General features: G+C 44.1%; 1 protein-coding gene across 2 annotated transcripts in view; it reads right to left on the reverse strand.

Moving 5' to 3' along the window:
- FAT3 (FAT atypical cadherin 3) overlaps window positions 1–18,789 on the reverse strand; it is a 520,751-nt gene that overhangs the window by 14,409 nt on the left and 487,553 nt on the right. For both annotated transcript variants that reach the window (XM_036324714.1, XM_036324713.1), the window contains exons 21-22: window positions 12,882–13,350; window positions 617–770 (exon numbers count right to left, since the gene is read on the reverse strand). In XM_036324714.1, coding sequence (XP_036180607.1) covers window positions 617–770; window positions 12,882–13,350 — 623 coding nt within the window. The remainder of the gene's footprint in view (window positions 1–616; window positions 771–12,881; window positions 13,351–18,789) is intronic.

Here is an 18,789-nt window from a genome sequence, read left to right on the forward strand (position 1 = left end):
ACATAGTAATTATATAAAAATTTGAAAATATAGAGAAGTATAAAGTAAAATATATAAATTACGCATAACCACATTACCCAGAGATAATCCCTGTTAATATTAGTCACTTGTAAGCACTCTTTGTATAAAGACTAGAGGCCTGGTGCACAAAATTTGTGCACGGGGGTGGGAGGGTGCTTAGCCTGGCCTGCACCCTCTTGCAATCTGGGATCCCTCTTGCAATCTGGGACCGCTCCTAACCACTCGCTCCTAACTGCTCACCTACCTGTCTGCCTGATAGCCCATAACCACTTGCCTGCCTAACTGATACCCCTAACCACTCGGCTGCCTACCTGATCACCCCTAACCACTTGGCTGCCTACCTGATCACCCCTAACTGGTTGCCCGCCTGCCTGATCAACCCTAACTGCCTCTGCCTCAGCCCCTCACCACTGTGGCTTTGTCTGGAAGGTTGTTCGGCTGTCTAGTCTAATTAGCATATTACACTTTTATTATTATAGATATTAACCCTTTGCCTGTCCTATCACTGGTAAATATTTCATCCCAGTTAGTTGTTTACTGTTTTGTCTTCTTAGCAACAAGAAACAGTATAAAAGACTTGAGCAATCTCACTTACGTGACTCCAGTGAGCCCAGCTTTGCAACTGCAGATGAAAGTATTTCCTATGGGGTCGCAGGAGCCTCCATTCCGGCAAGGGTTTGGGAAGCAGGCTGTGATCTCCGATTCACAGTTTCTCCCAGTGAACTGTGAGAGACAGGAACACTGATAGCCTGGGGAAACAGAGGACCTCATGAGCCATGGATGCTGCTGGTAACACTCTGAGTGCACAGACTCAGTTATTACATGTCCTCTTAATCCTTTTGAACCAAATCAAAGGCAGATCCCAAATTCCAAAGATGATTAGTAAATTGGTTATTTTGAAATTGGAACACAGCTTTTCACAAAAATGCATGTAATGGTTTGGGTATCCTACTAGTCCTCAAAAATTCACTTCATTAAACAAATATATGAATGCTCGTGAGAATGGTAAGAGACACCCAAGGAACACCCAAGATTCCAAGAGCAGAGACCAGGATGGGGAGGGAGATGCTACTCCCACCACACTGCTATTGAAAAGGACAGGATGCTTCCAGATAGGAGTTTATCACAGGTACCATGCTCATGTCACCAGCCTCCTGAGAAGAGGTTTGTGTATAAAAGGTAAATGTTGTGAAACCTTGCATAGCTGACCATATCTTTACTTCACCCTTATGCCTCTTTGTTAGGTTGTGTATGGAATTCTAAGCCAGTGGTTCTCAACCTTCCTAATGCCGTGACCCTTTAATACAGTTCCTCATGTTGTGGTGACTCCCCCACCCATAAAATTATTTTTGTTGCTACTTCATAACTGTAATTTTGCTACTGTTATGAATCATAATGTAAATATCTGATATGCAGGATGTATTTTCATTGTTACAAATGGAACATAATTAAAGCATAGTGATTAATCACAAAACAATATGTAATTATATATGTATTTTCCGATGGTCTTAGGCGACCCCTGTGAAAGGGTCATTCGATCCCCAAAGGGGTCGCGACCCACAGGTTGAGAACCGCTGTTCTAAGCAATTACCTCCATGTTACTTTTCAGAAATCCGAAGTTGTTTTGCTTCCTTGTTTATGTGTGAACTGGTTTCTCTTCATAACAGCTTGGAGTGTGTTCTCTTGTCCCCAGTTTTCTGAGATTTCACAATGATGTACTTCAGTGTAGGTTTCTTTTAATCAGTACTCAGTCGGCCCTTGCAATTTGGAAACTCTTGTCCTTTAACTTTGGGAAATTTTATTTATCACATTGACAATTTCTTTTCCTTTGTTCTCTCTGTTCTGTCTTTATAGAACTTTTGTGGTTTTCAGCTCAGATCTTTTGGATCTTGCTTGAATTTGGGGTTTTTGCTTTATTTTCTAAAAGTGTTTCTCAACTTTTGAAACTTTTGTGAGATTTTCATTTATGTTGTCATTTTCCAAGGGCTCTTTGTTTGCTGAGGTTTTCTTTTTTTTTTTAAACACATTGCACCCTGCTCCTATTTTGTGCTTGCCATATTTTCTCTTATATCTCTAAAGATATTAATAACATTTTTATGAAGTTTTCTCCCAGCATAGTTTCCTCCAAGTTGCTTTTCTTTGCTTCTGTGTTTTGGTCTCTGTGATGGTAAATTTTATGTGTCAGACTGACTAGGCCCGAGGGCGGCAAACTGTGGCTCACGAGCCACATGCGGCTCTTTGGCCCCTTGAGTGTGGCTCTTCCTAAGCCTTAGGAGTACCCTAATTAAGTTAATAACAATGTACCTACCTATATAGTTTAAGTTTAAAAAATTTGGCTCTCAAAAGAAATTTCAATCGTTGTACTGTTGATATTTGGCTCTGTTGACTAATGAGTTTGCCGACCACTGGACTAGGCTATGGAGCCAAGTTGTTGGTCAAACACTATTCCGGACGTTGCTGTGAGGGTATCTGTGGAGGTGACTAACATTTACAATCAGGTGACTTAAAGGCAAGCAGATTGCCCTCCAAATGTGGCTGTGTCTTGTCCATTCAGCTGAAGGCCTTCAGAAGAAAGGATTCTGCCTCAGAGTACAATACAGAAATCTTGCCTGGGTTTCCAGGTTTGAAGATTTCAAATTCAAGACTGCAAAATCAACGCTTCCATAAATTTCCAGCCTACTGGCCTGCCCTATAGATTTCAGACTTGCCAGCCCCCACAATCCTATGAGCAGCTTTCTTAAAATCCATCTGTCCGTCCATCCATCCATCCATCCATCCATGCATCCATCCAATTGGTTCTGTTTCTCTGGAGAACCATAATAAAAATTCTCTGTCTTCCAAATTAGAGGAGTTCCTTCCTTGTCTGGTAATCCTGGCTTATCAGCTCACAGTGAAGAGTGGGGAGGTAAAAACTAGAAATCTGAGGGGAAGTCTAAGCACTTGAGTGAGGCCTAACGATGATACTGTGTCAGTACCTTTGAGGTGGTCAATTTCCCTACAAATTACCTTTATCATCTTCACAGAGGGAGGTTCAAAGGCCTGTTTTTAACATGGGATGGGGGGGGGGCTGGGTGGTGGTAGAGGAAGGGTGGTCGTGGGTCTCAGCATCCACTGAGCACATCATACTTATTTACTCCATAAACCCTGCAAATAACCATCCTCACGAATGTGAAGGGCTCTTGGGCTAGTCTCTGCTCCCCCAGTGGTCAGTGACTGATGTTGGGATTGTGTAGGTTGATCTCTAAAGGTATAAGATAGTGAATAATCTTTAGATGGAAACAGCACATGCTCTCATAAACATTTTCCTGAATCCACACTACAGAGAACTCTCCTGAACAGGAGGACATTATGATTGCGTGTGAGTGTTCATCGTTCAGAGAGAGAAAGACTCATGTTCAGGAGGCAAGAGAGCACTTTACATTCTAACAAGGAGGGAACTCCCAGCTTCGCTGGCACCAAGAAACACAGAGACGGAGGCTCAGAGAGATACACTCCTAAATGCGACACCGATGAAATTCCAGGGAACTAACTTATAAGGAAAGACCATTACTGATGCAAACTGTGTCTGCGGATGGCCAGCGTAAAGTCTGAGGGCAGGTGCAGTGGGCTGAGATATGCTTGCTTCAAATAATGCTGACGTGGGATTATTCCTTTCCAATTTAGGAAGTTTTCACCTAAATGGAACTGAGGGTTGCTGAAAGCAGTTGGGACTGGGGCAAATGCTTCTTTGTGTCACCTGGTTACTCCTTTACACCACAGCAATCACTAACTGCTACAAATCAGGGCTTTTATTTTTAGAGAGCTGGCTTACCAGCACTCCTTGGCCAGGATAGCGTGCCATTTAGAGGTAGAGTAACGTGTGAGGATGAACTAGATTCCTTTTTTAGACTAACAGGAGGGGTGGGACAGCTGCAGTACAGGATTCTGGAAAGCACATCGCTGGTGAGGAAGAGGGGGGGTCACAAAGGGGCAACCTGAGGCAAGGGGGTCAGCTCAGGTACCACTCCTCCCTCTCCAGCTCCTTTTGGGCACCATTCTGGCAATTGCTCAAATAAAATATAGCAGAAGTAGTAGGTAGCAAGGGAAAGGCTGTCTGGAAAACAGGGACATTTGAATCACTATCGTGGAAACTGGATCCTTAACAAGGGTCGTTGGTTTGATTCCTTTGATTTGATGTCTCTGAGCCCTGGAAAATCAGACTTTAAAACGAGGCCCTACCTCTAGTGCACTATTTTACGCCCACACATTTCTTTCTGCGTTTTGTCAGTTTCATGATCTTTTGTGGGCTCTCCAGTGCTACCTGATGCAGCAGCCAGCCTGGCTGATTAACCCATTCACTGCCTGAGTGCCTAAGTTGCCCACCCCTAAGCAATAGGCCGTGGTGTGTTGGGGCCAGCTCAGGCAGGGCGCGAGAGCTGACTGTTAACATTTGGGGAATTTGGCAGGCCCGTTACTAAATAACGGGTAGCCTGGCATCAGCCAAGGTGGGAGTATGTACACCACAGAAATCAGTAAATGCTACAAATCAGGGCTTTTATTTTTAGAGAGCTGGCTTACCAGCACACCCCTGGAATAGGGACTATGGCAGGCCCTGGGAAGACAAAGACAGGAAAATTACAGAGAGCATGAGCACTAAGATAGCTCCAAAACTGCCCTGAGAGCCGGCACAGGGCGCAATGGGAGCACAGAGTGGGGACCTGGGGCCTGTGCTGGAAAAAACATGCACGACTGGGGAGCTCTGTTCTGCATCTGAGAGAACTTGCTGTCCATTTTGAAGATGATGATGATGACGGTAGCTAACACTTACATGACACTTACTATGTGCTAAACAATTCTAAGCACTTTACATATATTAACTCATTTAATTCTCCAAAAATGCCTATGAAAAAGGGACTATTATCATCCCCATTTTATAGAGGAGGAAACTGGGGTACGAGAAGTTGATGACTTATTCACAGCCGTGGACCAGAGTGGATTTGAACAGGGGCAGTCTGCCATCAGAGGCCTGAACTGTTCAGTATGATCTCAAACTGTATTTCCATAGATCACACTTCATTACACCCTCTACCTGGATTTCTCTGTTTAGCTAACAGGAAACCATGTTGGATCTGCTCTCATGATCTCAAACCCCTGGGACAAAGGAGAGACTCTTTGGAAGAAATCTCGATTTTTAGAACTTTAAATTTGGAGGAGTTCTTATGTTAACACAATGAGAGGGAAAAGCAATTAGATTTTTTAAAAAGTGGTCAGATTTTTTTTTTTTTAATGAAAGAAGAGTGATCTATTATTTGGCTGTATGAGAGAGGCTTGTTGATCAAAATTAACTTGTTCTCACAAAATGTTATTTATGGTCTCATTATCCAAGCCTGGGCACTATTATTAATAATTTTTATAATATCAGTAAGTCTGCTATAATGATACCAAGTGATCTAATGCTTTAGTGCTTTTAAGTCACTTTCAGTCATTCTATGGAGGATAATAATAATCCGAAGAAGGAAAAATAAGAGGCCCATTAACATCCCAACTCCATGGGGTGCTAGACAGGCTAGTGGCTTGTTCAAGGACATACAGCTAGTAAGTGATTGAACTTGAATCCAGGCTTTCAGATTCTCTAATCTTTCTACCAGACTGTATCGGCATTGGGACTTGTCAGTGAGCCAGAGCTCATTACTTGCTAGGAATAAGAAGGAGGGGCTCGGAGTTACTCCCCACAGCTCTCCAGGGAGCTGAGGAGCCACACTGAGATGAACAGTATCAGACACCCTTTCTGGGAGCCAAATAATCATTAAATAATAAAGATAAAAATGGCATTATAAAGTTTCTCCTCTTCCCAAGCGTTACCATATGTTATTATAAAACACAAATAAAAGGAACAGAATTTCAAGAGATATCCAGGCATTATTTGATCACACATTATTTTCATTTTTGTAAATGTAAAAGAAAAATAAAATTCAGTGGATGATCTCAAAATCTTATTAAAAAGAGCAGATTTTTCCCCCCTCTGGGTTGGGGGAGAATGTCAAATAAGGAAATCATTAGCAAGAACAACAGCTTATTAGGTGCTAGGAAAAATGCTAAGAACTTCCTACGCATTATTCTCATTTAATTCTTAATAACAACCTTATGGTATAAATACTATTATGATAGTTATTTTACAAATGAAGGGACTGTGGCGTAAATAAGTTGGCTTGCCCAAAGTTACACAGTCAATTCAGTGGCAGGTGCTACTTTATACCAGCTCCCAGATTTAAAAAAAAGACAATCGGCCTCCCAAGTATTGAGATACATGTTAAAAAACAAAACCTAACAAATAAAAAAACCCCTCAAAACAAAGTCATAGCTTCTCTCCTCTCAAATCTGGCAGGATGAGAAATGTATTTCATTGCCTTTCCTCAAAGCTGTGCTCTTGTTTACAATCCTTCTAGTTACAGTGGAGGCAGATGGTTTTGAAATCTGCATCCGGACGAATGTAAAATGCTCCCTCCTTTCCCTGCTCAGAGAAGAACATGGAAAAACCTATTAAGTGCAAAAAATAGAGGTGGTTTGAGCAATTATAGAGTGCATTTGGGCTGTGTAGGCAAATAATCAAGATAATGCCTATCTTACTTCTGTGACTTCTTAGTCGTTTTCCAACCTGATTCATTCAGGTAATGGCCTCACCCCTCGGCCCTGCTCGCCAGCTTAGGTGAACATCATTCTGATCGGGGTTGGCTGCCTTGATAAGGAAACATCTGCCTGCTGCACAAAGGGAGAAATAATGACAAATGTGCAACGAGCACTTGGGATCTGGAGCCGGCATCAACCACTATGCTTGCTGAATTACGGTTTCATTTAGAAACTCTGAGGACTTACATGGTTTGGGGAGGCAGCTGTGATTTGGGGGTGAGGCCCTGGATGTAAGTATATGTTCTGTTACCCAGGAGCCAGGCATGATCATGGCCGAGCTGCCTGACCTCTAGGAACCCCTCTATTTTTATCTGATAATTGAGCCTCACCAATACCCATTTCTCAGAGGAAAATAAGGTTTCTGGATTCGCTAACCACAGCAGAGCACCCACACATGAGATGCTTTATTGTGACTATTATAATGACTATGGATTCTGAAGTTTCTGTGTTGCTCATAAACCAAACAGTTGAAAGCGATGGGAGTTTTTTCCTCTTTAGACTGGACATTGGAAAATGTTGAAATTTCCAGTCTGTGTGAATCTGAGTGTGAAAAAACTAGAGGATTCTAAACCTAAGTGGGGCCAGCACAGCTGCTGATCATAGCCTCTGTTGTTACGTCATCATTTCAATGTGTAGGCATACGGACATTTCTCTCTCACCAACCAAGGACACACAATACCTAAGACCTTGTAAAAGAAAAACCTTTGAAGGCTGGCCTGTAACTTCCCCTAGGAAAACTGGCTCACGTTTCATATCTTGTATATTGGGTTGAGCCTCTTTGAGGATCTGGAAACTTTAACGTGTGAACAACACTAAGCACACAGTAAATCCTCACCTGCTAGCATGTTCTCTTGTGTCCACACATAACCTGACTGCTTTAGGGTTTTGAGTTTCTCTATTAGTATCGATATGATATTATTTATGCCACTACCATGAGGTTTTTCAAAAGTATGAAGGAAAAGTTTAACTCTAAACGCCACTCAGAAAAAAAAAATTTCCCCCATAAGCTGCAAAGTTCAGTTAAATTATGTCCACAGTCTATTCACGAGAGCCTGGCTTTTCCCTTCTCTGCCCTCTGTGCTCAGTGGACCAGTGTGTTCAGTCCCCTTAAGGCAGCTACGAGGGGACGGAGACCACACAGTTCAGTCCATTGGTCACAGAAATGGCAATGGGACCCCAGAACTTAACATAAAGCTCAGCACAAACCAGGCATTTAATTAAAGTTTGACCAACTGCATTTATATAGACCCTTACAAGCCAGGGACACAAAATATTCAGTAAAACATCACCCAAAGTGCCCTAGCTGGTTTGGCTCAGTGGATAGAGCGTCGGCCTGCGGACTGAAGGGTCCCAGGTTCGATTCTGGTCAAGGGCACATGCCTGGGTTGCAGGCTTGATCCCTAGTAGGGGTCGTGCAGGAGGCAGCCAATCAATGATTCTCTCTCATCATTGATGTTTCTATCTCTCTCACCCTCCTCACCCTCTCCCATCCTCTCTGAAATCAATAAAAAATATTTTTAAAAAACCCAAGAAAAACCCATTATCCAAAGTAGCAGGGGGAGCTTTGTTGCTGACAACACTTCTATGCCCAAATATTTGTAACATCTAAGAACTTGTTTTGTGCAACTTGCTTAGAGGGACTAGGAAGACACTGTTACCTTTATCTTTGAAGGGAAGCTCAGGGTGACTTCAGACTGTTGACTGTCTGGAGAATGAAGCTCAATCTTAATGTGAAAGCAATTATATAAATGCACGATGAGCATCTGACACCAATTCCTATGTGTCCTGTGACTACTTAACTCTTCTGGAATTTACCGAGTCACATTCCTGCACACACAGAGTTTACTGAGATTGCCAAGTACCAGGGGTCCTCAAACTTAGATGTGCATGGTACCCTGGAGCCTTGTTAAAAACAGAGATTCTGGCATCCCTACCTGTGCAGATTCTGAGATTCTGGCTTGTATGTTTGAGTCTCCCTTACCCCACGGACTTTGCACTGATAAATTATTCTTGGTGGGAAGTTCAGAAATTTGCATGTATAATTCAGTGACCTAGCAGAAGGTTCCTCTGACCAGGGCAGCAAGTGATGGAGGCGAGTAAACAGATGTTCCTTTTCCCTTAACAATCAAGAGACTCTTCTATAACACGGTCTTATCTTAATAAGGTCCTCCGGTGATGCAGCTGCACCTCAGAGTTTGAGAACCACGATGTGTAATATGTACAAACAAAAGAGAACAAGTTCTCCTAGGTTTCGGGGCAGTTAAGAGACAGAGAGAGAAATCAGTATATCACCTAGGGATCTTGTTAAAATTCAGATTTTGATTCAGTAGTTTTGGGGTGGGACCTGAGATGCTGCACCTCTATTCCCAGTGATGTTGATGCTGCTGGTCCCTGGAACACACTTCGAGTGACGGGACAAGAGCATAGGCTGGGTGGTTCCACAAACTTTATTAGCTGTGTGATGCTGGGATAGTTACTGAACCTCTCTGGCTTGTTACTTTATCTGTAAAATGCAGGTAGGGGAGAAAAATAGCACGGATCCCATAATATTGTTCCGAGAATGATGTCACAGTGCAGGAGCACTTGCAAGGTAAGCGTCTAGCACAGTGCCAAGCACATAGTGAGAGTTTAACAAACGGTAGCTCTTAGCATTTAAAAATTTACCAGCTTTTCATTTTAAGACTTAGACTTTCAGTCTCATGCAAAGCTGTCTGGATGACTAGTTTGTTTGGCCTCGAGTAGCCTCCACTAGATTTTCCGGTAATGGGCTTAAGCTGATCAGGAGAAGGCACGGAGAACTGAGGACTCCTGATTCAGACTGTGGGTGCTCACTGGGCCACTCCCTACCCACTGGGTCTGGAAATGCAGGGGTCAGAGTGGGACCAGACCATTTCTTCTCCACAATGGTTGCTATTTCCAGTTCACGTTATGAAATATATATAATTTGAAGGCTTTACCAAAAGAGAGCCTTCCCTCTGTGGTTGCTCTACAGCCTCATATTTACACTCTTATTACAAGTCCGTGTTCTGGCCTCTGAGTCCCCGGGGACCCCACGGCTTGCTCCTAGGACAGCCAGAGTCACAATACTGGTCAAACCCGCTGACCATGGCATTCTGAGCTAGCAGGCGTGGCTTCCGTGCCCTTCATGCCAGAGTCTGATTGTGCTTGGAGGTGGTTACAGCAGAATCCTTTTCCTCTGACAGAAGATGCTTCTTGCTGTGGATTGCCTGCTGGAAGAACTCTGAGTGTTCTGCAGTAATGTGCTCGGATGGCCACAGTGTGAGAGTGGGCCATCAGGAGGGCCAATGAGCAACAGTATTCCAGCATTCTCCAGTGGTTGAGAGAATGATTATGCTAAATACGTGTCCTGCAACGTTAGAGTATCACATGGTAACACAGGGTTCCCACAACAGTGAGATGTTCAAACAGTTAACTTGTGCTATCAACATTCTCCTGTGCATGAAGTCACATTTTAATGACTTCTCTCTACTCTCTCTAGCCCCAATTTCCTCTTTGAATACCGCACGCATTCTAGCCTTTGATCTGGGGAAGCAAGACTCTCTCCCTGCCATTAAACACTCCTGGCAGCCAGAAGGAATCCTCTAAGGCATGAATATTCTTTCATGAACGACTCAGTCTTATTGTCCTTTGTAAACTATCATAACTAAGATGCTTTTTATTTTAAATAACCTTATAATTAGCTACACAGTTTCACAGAGCTGAGTTAAAAGCCGGATTGTTGGTTCTTTCTGTTCTTGTCCCTGCCCCCTACTATTTGGCACCAATGGAGGGAATGTGCAGATAGGATACCAGGACCTGGCAAAAATTAATATGAACAGATAATGGGGGGCAAGGAAATGGAGTCTCTCTCCTCCTTCCTTAGAAGCTGAGGCCTTATCCCTAAAGCCAGGACGCAGGTAGGTGCCGCCTCACACATCAGAAGAGGAATCCTGCGCCTTTGATTCCACAGGAAGCAACAGAAGCCCTCTTCTTGGATTTCCTGGTGAGTGTCAGGAGTTCGCTCTCCCTGGGCTCAGTACTGCTATGCCTAAGAGCCCAAGGTTGCCCCACCTGGACCATGCCCTGGGGGCTGCTGAGATCAGAACCAGTGGGCCCCCTCCATTCAACAGAGGAGTAGGCTTGGGAGAAGTAGGTTGTGAAGATGGAGGTGAGGAAAGATACTTTCTTTGCTTTAGGAAAACATATGCCCCCAGGCCTGAAGGAGAGACTTGAGGCTCTCTCACTTTGGAAGAAGGAGCACCTGTTGTAGAATCCCAGATCCGATCATTGGTGGGAGTGGAGAGCAAGGGGACAAAGAGGAGCATGAGACAGCAAGTAGGCAAGGTTGACCTTGACCACAGTGGGCAAGGTTGGGTCCCTGGAAAGCAAGTTCTTTGGGCCATGTGAAAAGTATATGACAGGCGGGTCCTCAGTGCTGGAATCTGGTTAAACCAAAAGGGGATTAAAAAAAAATTACAGGGAAATCGCTGTTTCTGGTGTGGGTTACAGTCATTTCACAAACATACCTGCACTGAATACTTAGCTCAAGGATTTCATGGCAATTACAAAAATAAAAATAAAAACGCACCCTGAAGAGCAAGATTCCACAGGCTTTTTCCTTAATACAGTGATTATTATTATTTTTAAAGCTAACCCATCGTGGAAGCCCATAGCTCTGCCAGAAGAAACCATGTCCTGCCATCATTAAAAAGTATGTTACAATTTGTGGCTGTGTACCTAGCATTTGACATGGAGTGGTGTTCTATTTCAACCCAATTTAATTATATGCTCCTTTTATATATCCTAGATGGCTCACACTCACAGAATTGTTTTGCCTGGTGAAAAACTGGCCATGACTTGTCATAATGGGCTGGTTTATAGAACCACTGAAGTATAGTTACTGCCCATCATTTGGGAATTATGGCACCATAACAACCCTTTATTTACATATACTGCTGAGATAGTAAAAACAGCAAATAGATTTCTTAAATCGAGCCTGCAGAAATTCCCCCCAGGGCACTCGGCCCTCATTGTGGCAGTAACATATGCAAGTCTAAATACCGCTGGTGTCTGTATTTCGGCCGTGCATCATCCCGCGGACAGTTCATACCATTCTAATAATAAAATGGACTCTAAATTTGGAGCTGGGCTTCACGAACATTAGATGGTAATGTGCACAGCAGAATCTCTAAGTGATTTGTGAGGACGGTTTAAATTTGCTAATCACAATGCCGCCGGGAGAGTCCGAAAAGGGGCTGCCGTAGAATCAGTGGCTGAGCCACAGGGAGGTGCAAAGGCTCCAACCCAGAGAGGGCCTGGCCCGGTTTGCATGAACGCACACTGCATCTGGGTTATGTCAGGGGTTCTTGTATCTGCAGACTCCCAGGACTGCAATAACCTTGGCATTTCCCTCAAACAACAGAAACCTCTGTAAGTCCTGCCACCCTTTTGTTTGGGGAGAGGGGCACCCTATTTGCTCTTTCTTTATAATCTTCATGATGTATCTTTGGGAGGAAAATTATTGGGGTAAAGCACGAAACCCTCACTGGCTGTCTGGAGATTTCAGGTCAATTGCTCTCTCCTTATTCTGGACTTTTCACCCCTTTATAGAGTTGTCACTAGACTCATCTCTGATACACACATTCTAAAGCATGCTCCAAACCATCTCCGCTGTATTTCTACTCCTGGGTAGTGGGTTCACCCCCGCCCCACCCCTTTAGCTTCTAGTGAAGTTATATGTCTACGTGTGAAAGGATTGTGTACCTGCTGCCATACGGTCTTCGTCACTCAGACTGCTACCAGTTATTCTGCAGTGACATGCAGGAGACTCAAGAGGGCAACAACTCAAAAAGGGGGTCCGACTCCTCCAAGGGCTGGGGCCTGGGGGAGTGTGGGGTGGGCCAGGGAGGGGTCATCTGTGATAGCATCTCTAGATTCCTGTGGTCAGGGTCCTGCACTGCCTATGAAATGTTGCAAATGGACTGGCCAAACGGGACACTCCTGTAGTTGCCAACCACTCAGTCCCCCCAAGGGGGTTAGGAAGCTTTGCTAGCATCTTGGATGAATACCGTCTCCGGGCAAGCACTTGGGATGGCTATGCACGTGAGAGCGAGGCCCCCTGCAAGTCTATCGCCCCCACCCCTCTATCCACCGCTGCCCCCGCAGGGTGCCCAGGGCGCACCCGGCACACTCACCCCCGGAGGGCAGGCCTGCGCAGCTGCCCCCGTGCTGGCAGGGGCTGCGCTCACAGGCGTCCGGGTAGAGCACGCAGCCCAGCTTCAGCTCGGTCAGGCCCACCACCTCCGCGAAGCTGCTGCGCTTGTTCTGCAGGGGCAGCTCGTTGTTGTTGAGCACCACGGAGTCCAAGCAGCCCTGGAAGCCGCTCAGCACCTGCGTGACCCGCGTGTCGGTCAGGCTGCGGACGTTCTCCGCCTGCACCAGGGCCCCGAAGTAGATGGTACTCTCGGCGCTCAGCGTCTGGAAGTAGAGGGGCGCTCTGCGCCGCTCCACGTAGCTGTCGTCCAGGGACAGGCTGGTGAAATTGCGGTTGAGCTCCAGGAAGACCGAGTGCCAGCTCCCATCGTTGACCGCGCGGCCCGAGATGCCCAAGAGTCCGGGGCCACTGCCGCAGTCCAGCTGGAACCACAGCTTACCGTCCACGATCTGCGCGGGGGACGACACCAAAGCGCGTTTTAATATGCATCAGGCAATACATTCCTGTACACCCTGTCCTCCAACGGGGACGGGGAAGGGAAGGAACATAGACCTTCCAGGTCACTAAGAGCTAAGGAGATATAAATGGCAAATGAATCCACAGAAACAGACGGAGCCAGTCTTTCCGAAAGGTTTGACTCATGATAGACTGTGAGGGATTATCACAGCATCACTCATTCTCACAATAGATTACGTCTCTGTGCTCCAGTATGTTCCACTCGCTCATTCTTGGGGACTCTCATTTCCATCTCTGTGGCTCCATGGATTCCCTGGTACCTCTTTTTTTTTTTTGGCATAAATTTCATAGGCTCATGCCACACAAGCATGTACACTATGTATAGAAGGTGGGAGGCTCTGTGAACCGGCAGAGCCCTGGTTAGTTAGGAATGAGGATCTAATTGGGGCTTTGTCCCGTATCACCCAGGTCACCTGGAGAGAGCCACCTGGTTGAACCCTTATCTGTAGAGCAGAGATATCTGCGGTGGCTTATTTTACCAGAAGACGAGGCCCCTGCAGAATGTTTAGCCACATCATGCACAGTTAGTACATACACACTCTGCTCTGTAATGCAAATGTATGGACGTGAAAAAGACTGCAGACAAATATTTCTTTTCAGAGAGCTTGCGTGAGTAGTCTATGCTGTTGTCTTTGTTACTTTTTCAGTTCAACAAAATGGACCGAGTGGATATTGTAAATCATACCAGAATACTTGCTCAGTGACAACTCCTGGATACATATCCATATTTTTATTTCGATGTGAGTCATAAAATGATCAAACGTGACTTCGGGGACTACCTTCTGCACAGTCCATCTGCTGTTATGCTCTGTGGCTACAAAGTGGTGTCCCTAGTCTATCAGGGGAAATCTGGTGGTGAGGGTACAATTCATGTAAGGTTCTGTAAAAGGAAGTATTCAATTAATATATTACTTGGTCCGTTCCCATCTGCAACCCGACCCCCTATCTCTTGGGATAATAACCAAGTTACAAATTCACCCAGGAGAACTGATGTGGCTCTGATGTACTCCTACACTGGAGCTCTGTCAATAAGAATCATAAAAGTATCCCAGACTAACACTGAGCACTGCTAAGGGTACCTTTTTCTTTCCTGTTGAAAAAAAAAAATAACAGCAGCAGCACTACTGAATGAACAGGAAGCCAGAGGCCTACATGATCCTCAGCTTTTTGAAAAGAAAACTCATCTGTATCTTCAAAATTCCAGGAGTCTGAAATTATAAGCCTTGTTTAGATGACAAACTAGAATGCTGATGCCAAAAGCTGCCTTGAAAAGAGTTAATCTTTTGCTATTTCACAAGTATATTCCGCCAGGGAGAGGAAAGAATGCTCTCATTCTGGAAAATTATACTCTGATCCTATTTATTTTTCTCTGTCTTCAGAATAGGGTTAACCCAGTTTTAAAGGATCTCTCTTTTAAGAGAACAAAGCTTTCTCAAATCAGAGGCCAAGCTATTTTAATAGAATTTGAGGTGTGCATGAAACTGTAAAAAAAAGTTTATAGCAATGATCTGAAATGATGTGCTGGGTGGAGGGAAGGAGGCAATTTCTTCAGTGAAATGCATAATTCAGAGAGTATTGCCCTAATGTTACAAAACATTTAGGCTCTCGGGGTTGTTTCAAATCAGTGATATGCTTTAACTCAGGTCTTCTGTGGCTTGAGGCTTGGGAGACAACATATCAAGTTGTCTGTAAGAGGTCTTCTTGGAGGAATGTAGAATTTTGAGCAAAGAAGTTTAAATTGTGACACAGAGTCTTACTGCTTTGAATCTTCGGTGTGATAATAAAGCTTGCAAGGGGGTTACTACATGTTCTTTGAAAAGGGGACTTTTAACAAACCTATTTTCATGGCTGCCATTACTAGCTATCTGGCACACAGTAAGTGCTCAAAAATACATTTTGAATAAATCAATTATCATCCCAGACCTCCAAATCTTTTCTCTTTATAAACATTGTAGTGCCCTCAACCTGTGTACCTCTGTCAGAAGCCAAGACCTACCTCTCCCTAGCTTTCACTTTGGGTATGTCACTGAATCTCTCGGAGCCTTGGTTTTTTCATCGGCGGAAGAGTAGTCACCACGGGTAAGTGTTTAGGTACGTCATTATTATAATATGTTAACTCCCTTCTTAGTGATACTCTGATGCAGACCCTTGGGACACTGGGATCTTGGGTGGGGGGCTTCCTCTTTACTCTTCTAATCTATGTTAGAAAGATCTGGATTCTCCAAGTGGCCAAATAAGCTTTAAAAACCAAAGGAACTCTCACTGACCAACCTCTCCTTTCAACCCTGGGTGTGAAGCTAGCCATGTTCGAGAATCACCAACATAAAGCAATGCATCATCTAGAACTTCTCCAAAAGCTAAAAACATGTGACTGCTCTAAATTAATAAGCAAGGACTTGTGCTTTTGCTCTAACACTGGACCTAAAAGACTGGCATAGGGGAAATGTTACTTGTATCTGGCAAATCTCTCCTGGTGATCTGACATGTTTTTATTACAGGTTCAAGGACAGCCACAGAACCTACCCCACCATTTTCATTCTTGCGTTGGCTGCCAGGAAACTCAGAGTTATGGTTTCTGTTCCACTGAAGTAGCAACCCTAGGTCTAGATATTGTAGGGATGATGTTCTGCCCTTCCCCACTTCATTGGTTGGCTCTTATTCTTTTGTGTGTGTTTTTCTTAATGGTGTTTCGATTTTATTGCATTTGGGTGTTTATGTTAAGCCTGGAATCTTCTGGAAGGAAACAGAGTGTCCATGTTGAACAGATGAATGCCCCCCTTCACTGCTGCCTGGAGATAGCAGCGCTCCCTGCCCATGAGCATTTTCACTTCTTGAGGTCTCCATGCACTTCCTTCGCTGTTTGCAAGGGATGCCCTCCACCCCACTGACTGTCTTAAGTGCTTTTTAGAGAATGTGCTCTAACTGGGAAAATATAAACAGCCAAAAGTGCAATTTAAACAAAGCATTTCAGCGTAGTCATTGAACCAAAGTGCAAGCCACACACCGTACCTAAGGCCAATAAAATTAAATCTTGCACGAGGTTGGAAATGTTAAGCAAACAGATCCAAATCCCCTAAGTGGATATTCCTGGCGACCGTAGGAGAATATCTGCAATAGTTCAGTACAGCTGTGTCCTGCTTTGGGTTAACCTAACATATGAAAAGCAAAACGTAGAGAACAGACAGATTGGGGGGTGATTATTCACATCACAAAGGGATTAATGGGAGAGAGTCCCTTCAATCGGCAACCATCCCGAGTTTATTAGAATTCCATTTATAGAGATTCAATTTACACAACTTCCAGAAACACACTTGTTCCATGAAATACAATCTGCCTTAGGAGCTAGAGCTGCCTAAAAGGTTTAATTCTTCTTTGCCATCCTTAGGGAGCTGCACATTTTAGATATTTTCCAGTGACGTGTCAAATGACAAGCTCCATTTTAGGGTCAAGCCATCCAGGTCCAAGGTTTTTCCTTCTTCTCAAGTTTAACGCAATTTGAGAGAGTTGCTAATAGAAAGTGTTTGCCTCATAAGGATGCTCTGCACCCACCAGCCCTTTTGAAGGAGGAGAGAGGAAGGTCAGTAACACTCAAGCAGTACCACCAGGAGCTGGCACCTCGAAGGGCAGAGCATTTCCCAAGCGATTAAACCAACCTCCACACTCAGGGCTTTTTAGAACGTGATCTATGGGTTGAAGGCAGTATGCTTTGGGGCCAGGAGACAACAAAGACAGGAGTTAGGTCTTTGAATTTTTCTTCTTCCACCATGAATATCTGATTTGAAGTCACTGTTTTCTAAAATTGCACTTCCAGAATGAGATTTTTATTGTTGCTGTTTTGTTAATCCTCACCCAAGGATATTTTTCCCAATGATTTTTTCAGAGAGAGTGGAAAGGGGGGAGAGCAAGTGAGCGAGAGACATTGATGTGAGAGAGACACATGAATTGGTTGCCTCTTGCACAAGCCCCGACCAGGTGAGCCCCGACCAGGGCTGGGAATTGAACCCATGACCCTTGGGTGTGTGGGCTGATGCTCTAACCACTGAATGCACTGGCCAAGGCCAGAGTGAGTTTTTTGATCCCCAGTTAGGGCACATACAAGAATCAACCAATGAGCCCTGACCAGTGTTTCTAAATGGTTAGAGCATCAGCACGCACAACAAAGGATCATGGTTTGATTCCCAGTCAAGAGCACATACCTGTGTAGCAGGTTTGATCCCCTGCCACAGTCAGGGTGCATGTGGGAGGCAACCAATCCATGTATCTCTCTCACATCAGTGTTTCTCTCTGTCTCTGTCTTTCTCTCCCCCTCCCTCCCCTTGGGTGAGGATTAAGAAAAAAAAAAAAAAGAAGAACCAACCAATGAATGCATAAATAAGTGAAGCAACAAACTGAGTTCTCTTTCTCTCCTTTGCTCTTTCTCTAAAATCAATAAATAAAAAAATTTAAACACAACGCTTTCCTTTGCAGAGCTAAAATTATTCTCTGAGTTGAATGAGTAAGGACAGTGGGAGATTCCCCTCAAAAGTAGCCAATTTTTGAATTCCAACTCCCTGATCACTTACTCTTGGCCGCCAATACCTGGCAATAACACTTGGCAAAAGTCTATGTGACAGGGGAAGCCACTGGCATTCAATTCTCATTCAATTCTCTCCCCCTAGGATTAAAGTCTGGGCCACCTAATCAACTTGGATGTCACCTATAAACAGTCAAAGGATAGAAGCTAGAAAGGTCCACCATGACTCCAGTTAAACCTAGTGATAGAATCCTAGGGAAGAAACACTGTCAGCCACTTCCGCCTGGGTGGGCACTTCCTGCTGGACAGACTATATATCTCTGAAGGCCCTTCCAATGGGCTGGTGTAGCAACCAGGTAAGAAACGCATTTGATTAAGCATGTCTTCCACATTCTTATTTCTTCTCCTCACAATACTGGAGGGATTAATTTGTCCTATAGACACCCAGAATGTGTTTTTAAAATTTTATTGATTGATTGATTTTAGAGAGAAAGAGGAAGAGAGAGAGAGACTTGTTGTTCCACTTATTTATGCCTTCATTGGTTGATTCTTGTATGTGCTCTGACAGGACATTAAAGCCGAAACCTTGACATATTGGGATGATGCTCTAGCCAAGTGAGCCAGGGCTAGGGTGTGTTTTTTTTTTTTTTTTTTTTTTTAATAAAATAAGTTATAGTGTCAATACTGAGAACTAGGGGAGCATGGAGATTAAGGGACTGGGGTGCAGGTCCAGGGTCCAGGCTTTACCACTTTTATTAGCTGTACAACCTTAGGTAACTTACTTAACTTCTCTGAACCTCTATCTTCCCTATCAAATGGGGATGATCATATATAACAAATTTACTAATTTATATTAATT

This window comes from Myotis myotis, unplaced genomic scaffold (assembly GCF_014108235.1).
Source record: "Myotis myotis isolate mMyoMyo1 unplaced genomic scaffold, mMyoMyo1.p scaffold_m19_p_10, whole genome shotgun sequence".
Lineage (NCBI taxonomy): Eukaryota > Metazoa > Chordata > Mammalia > Chiroptera > Vespertilionidae > Myotis > Myotis myotis.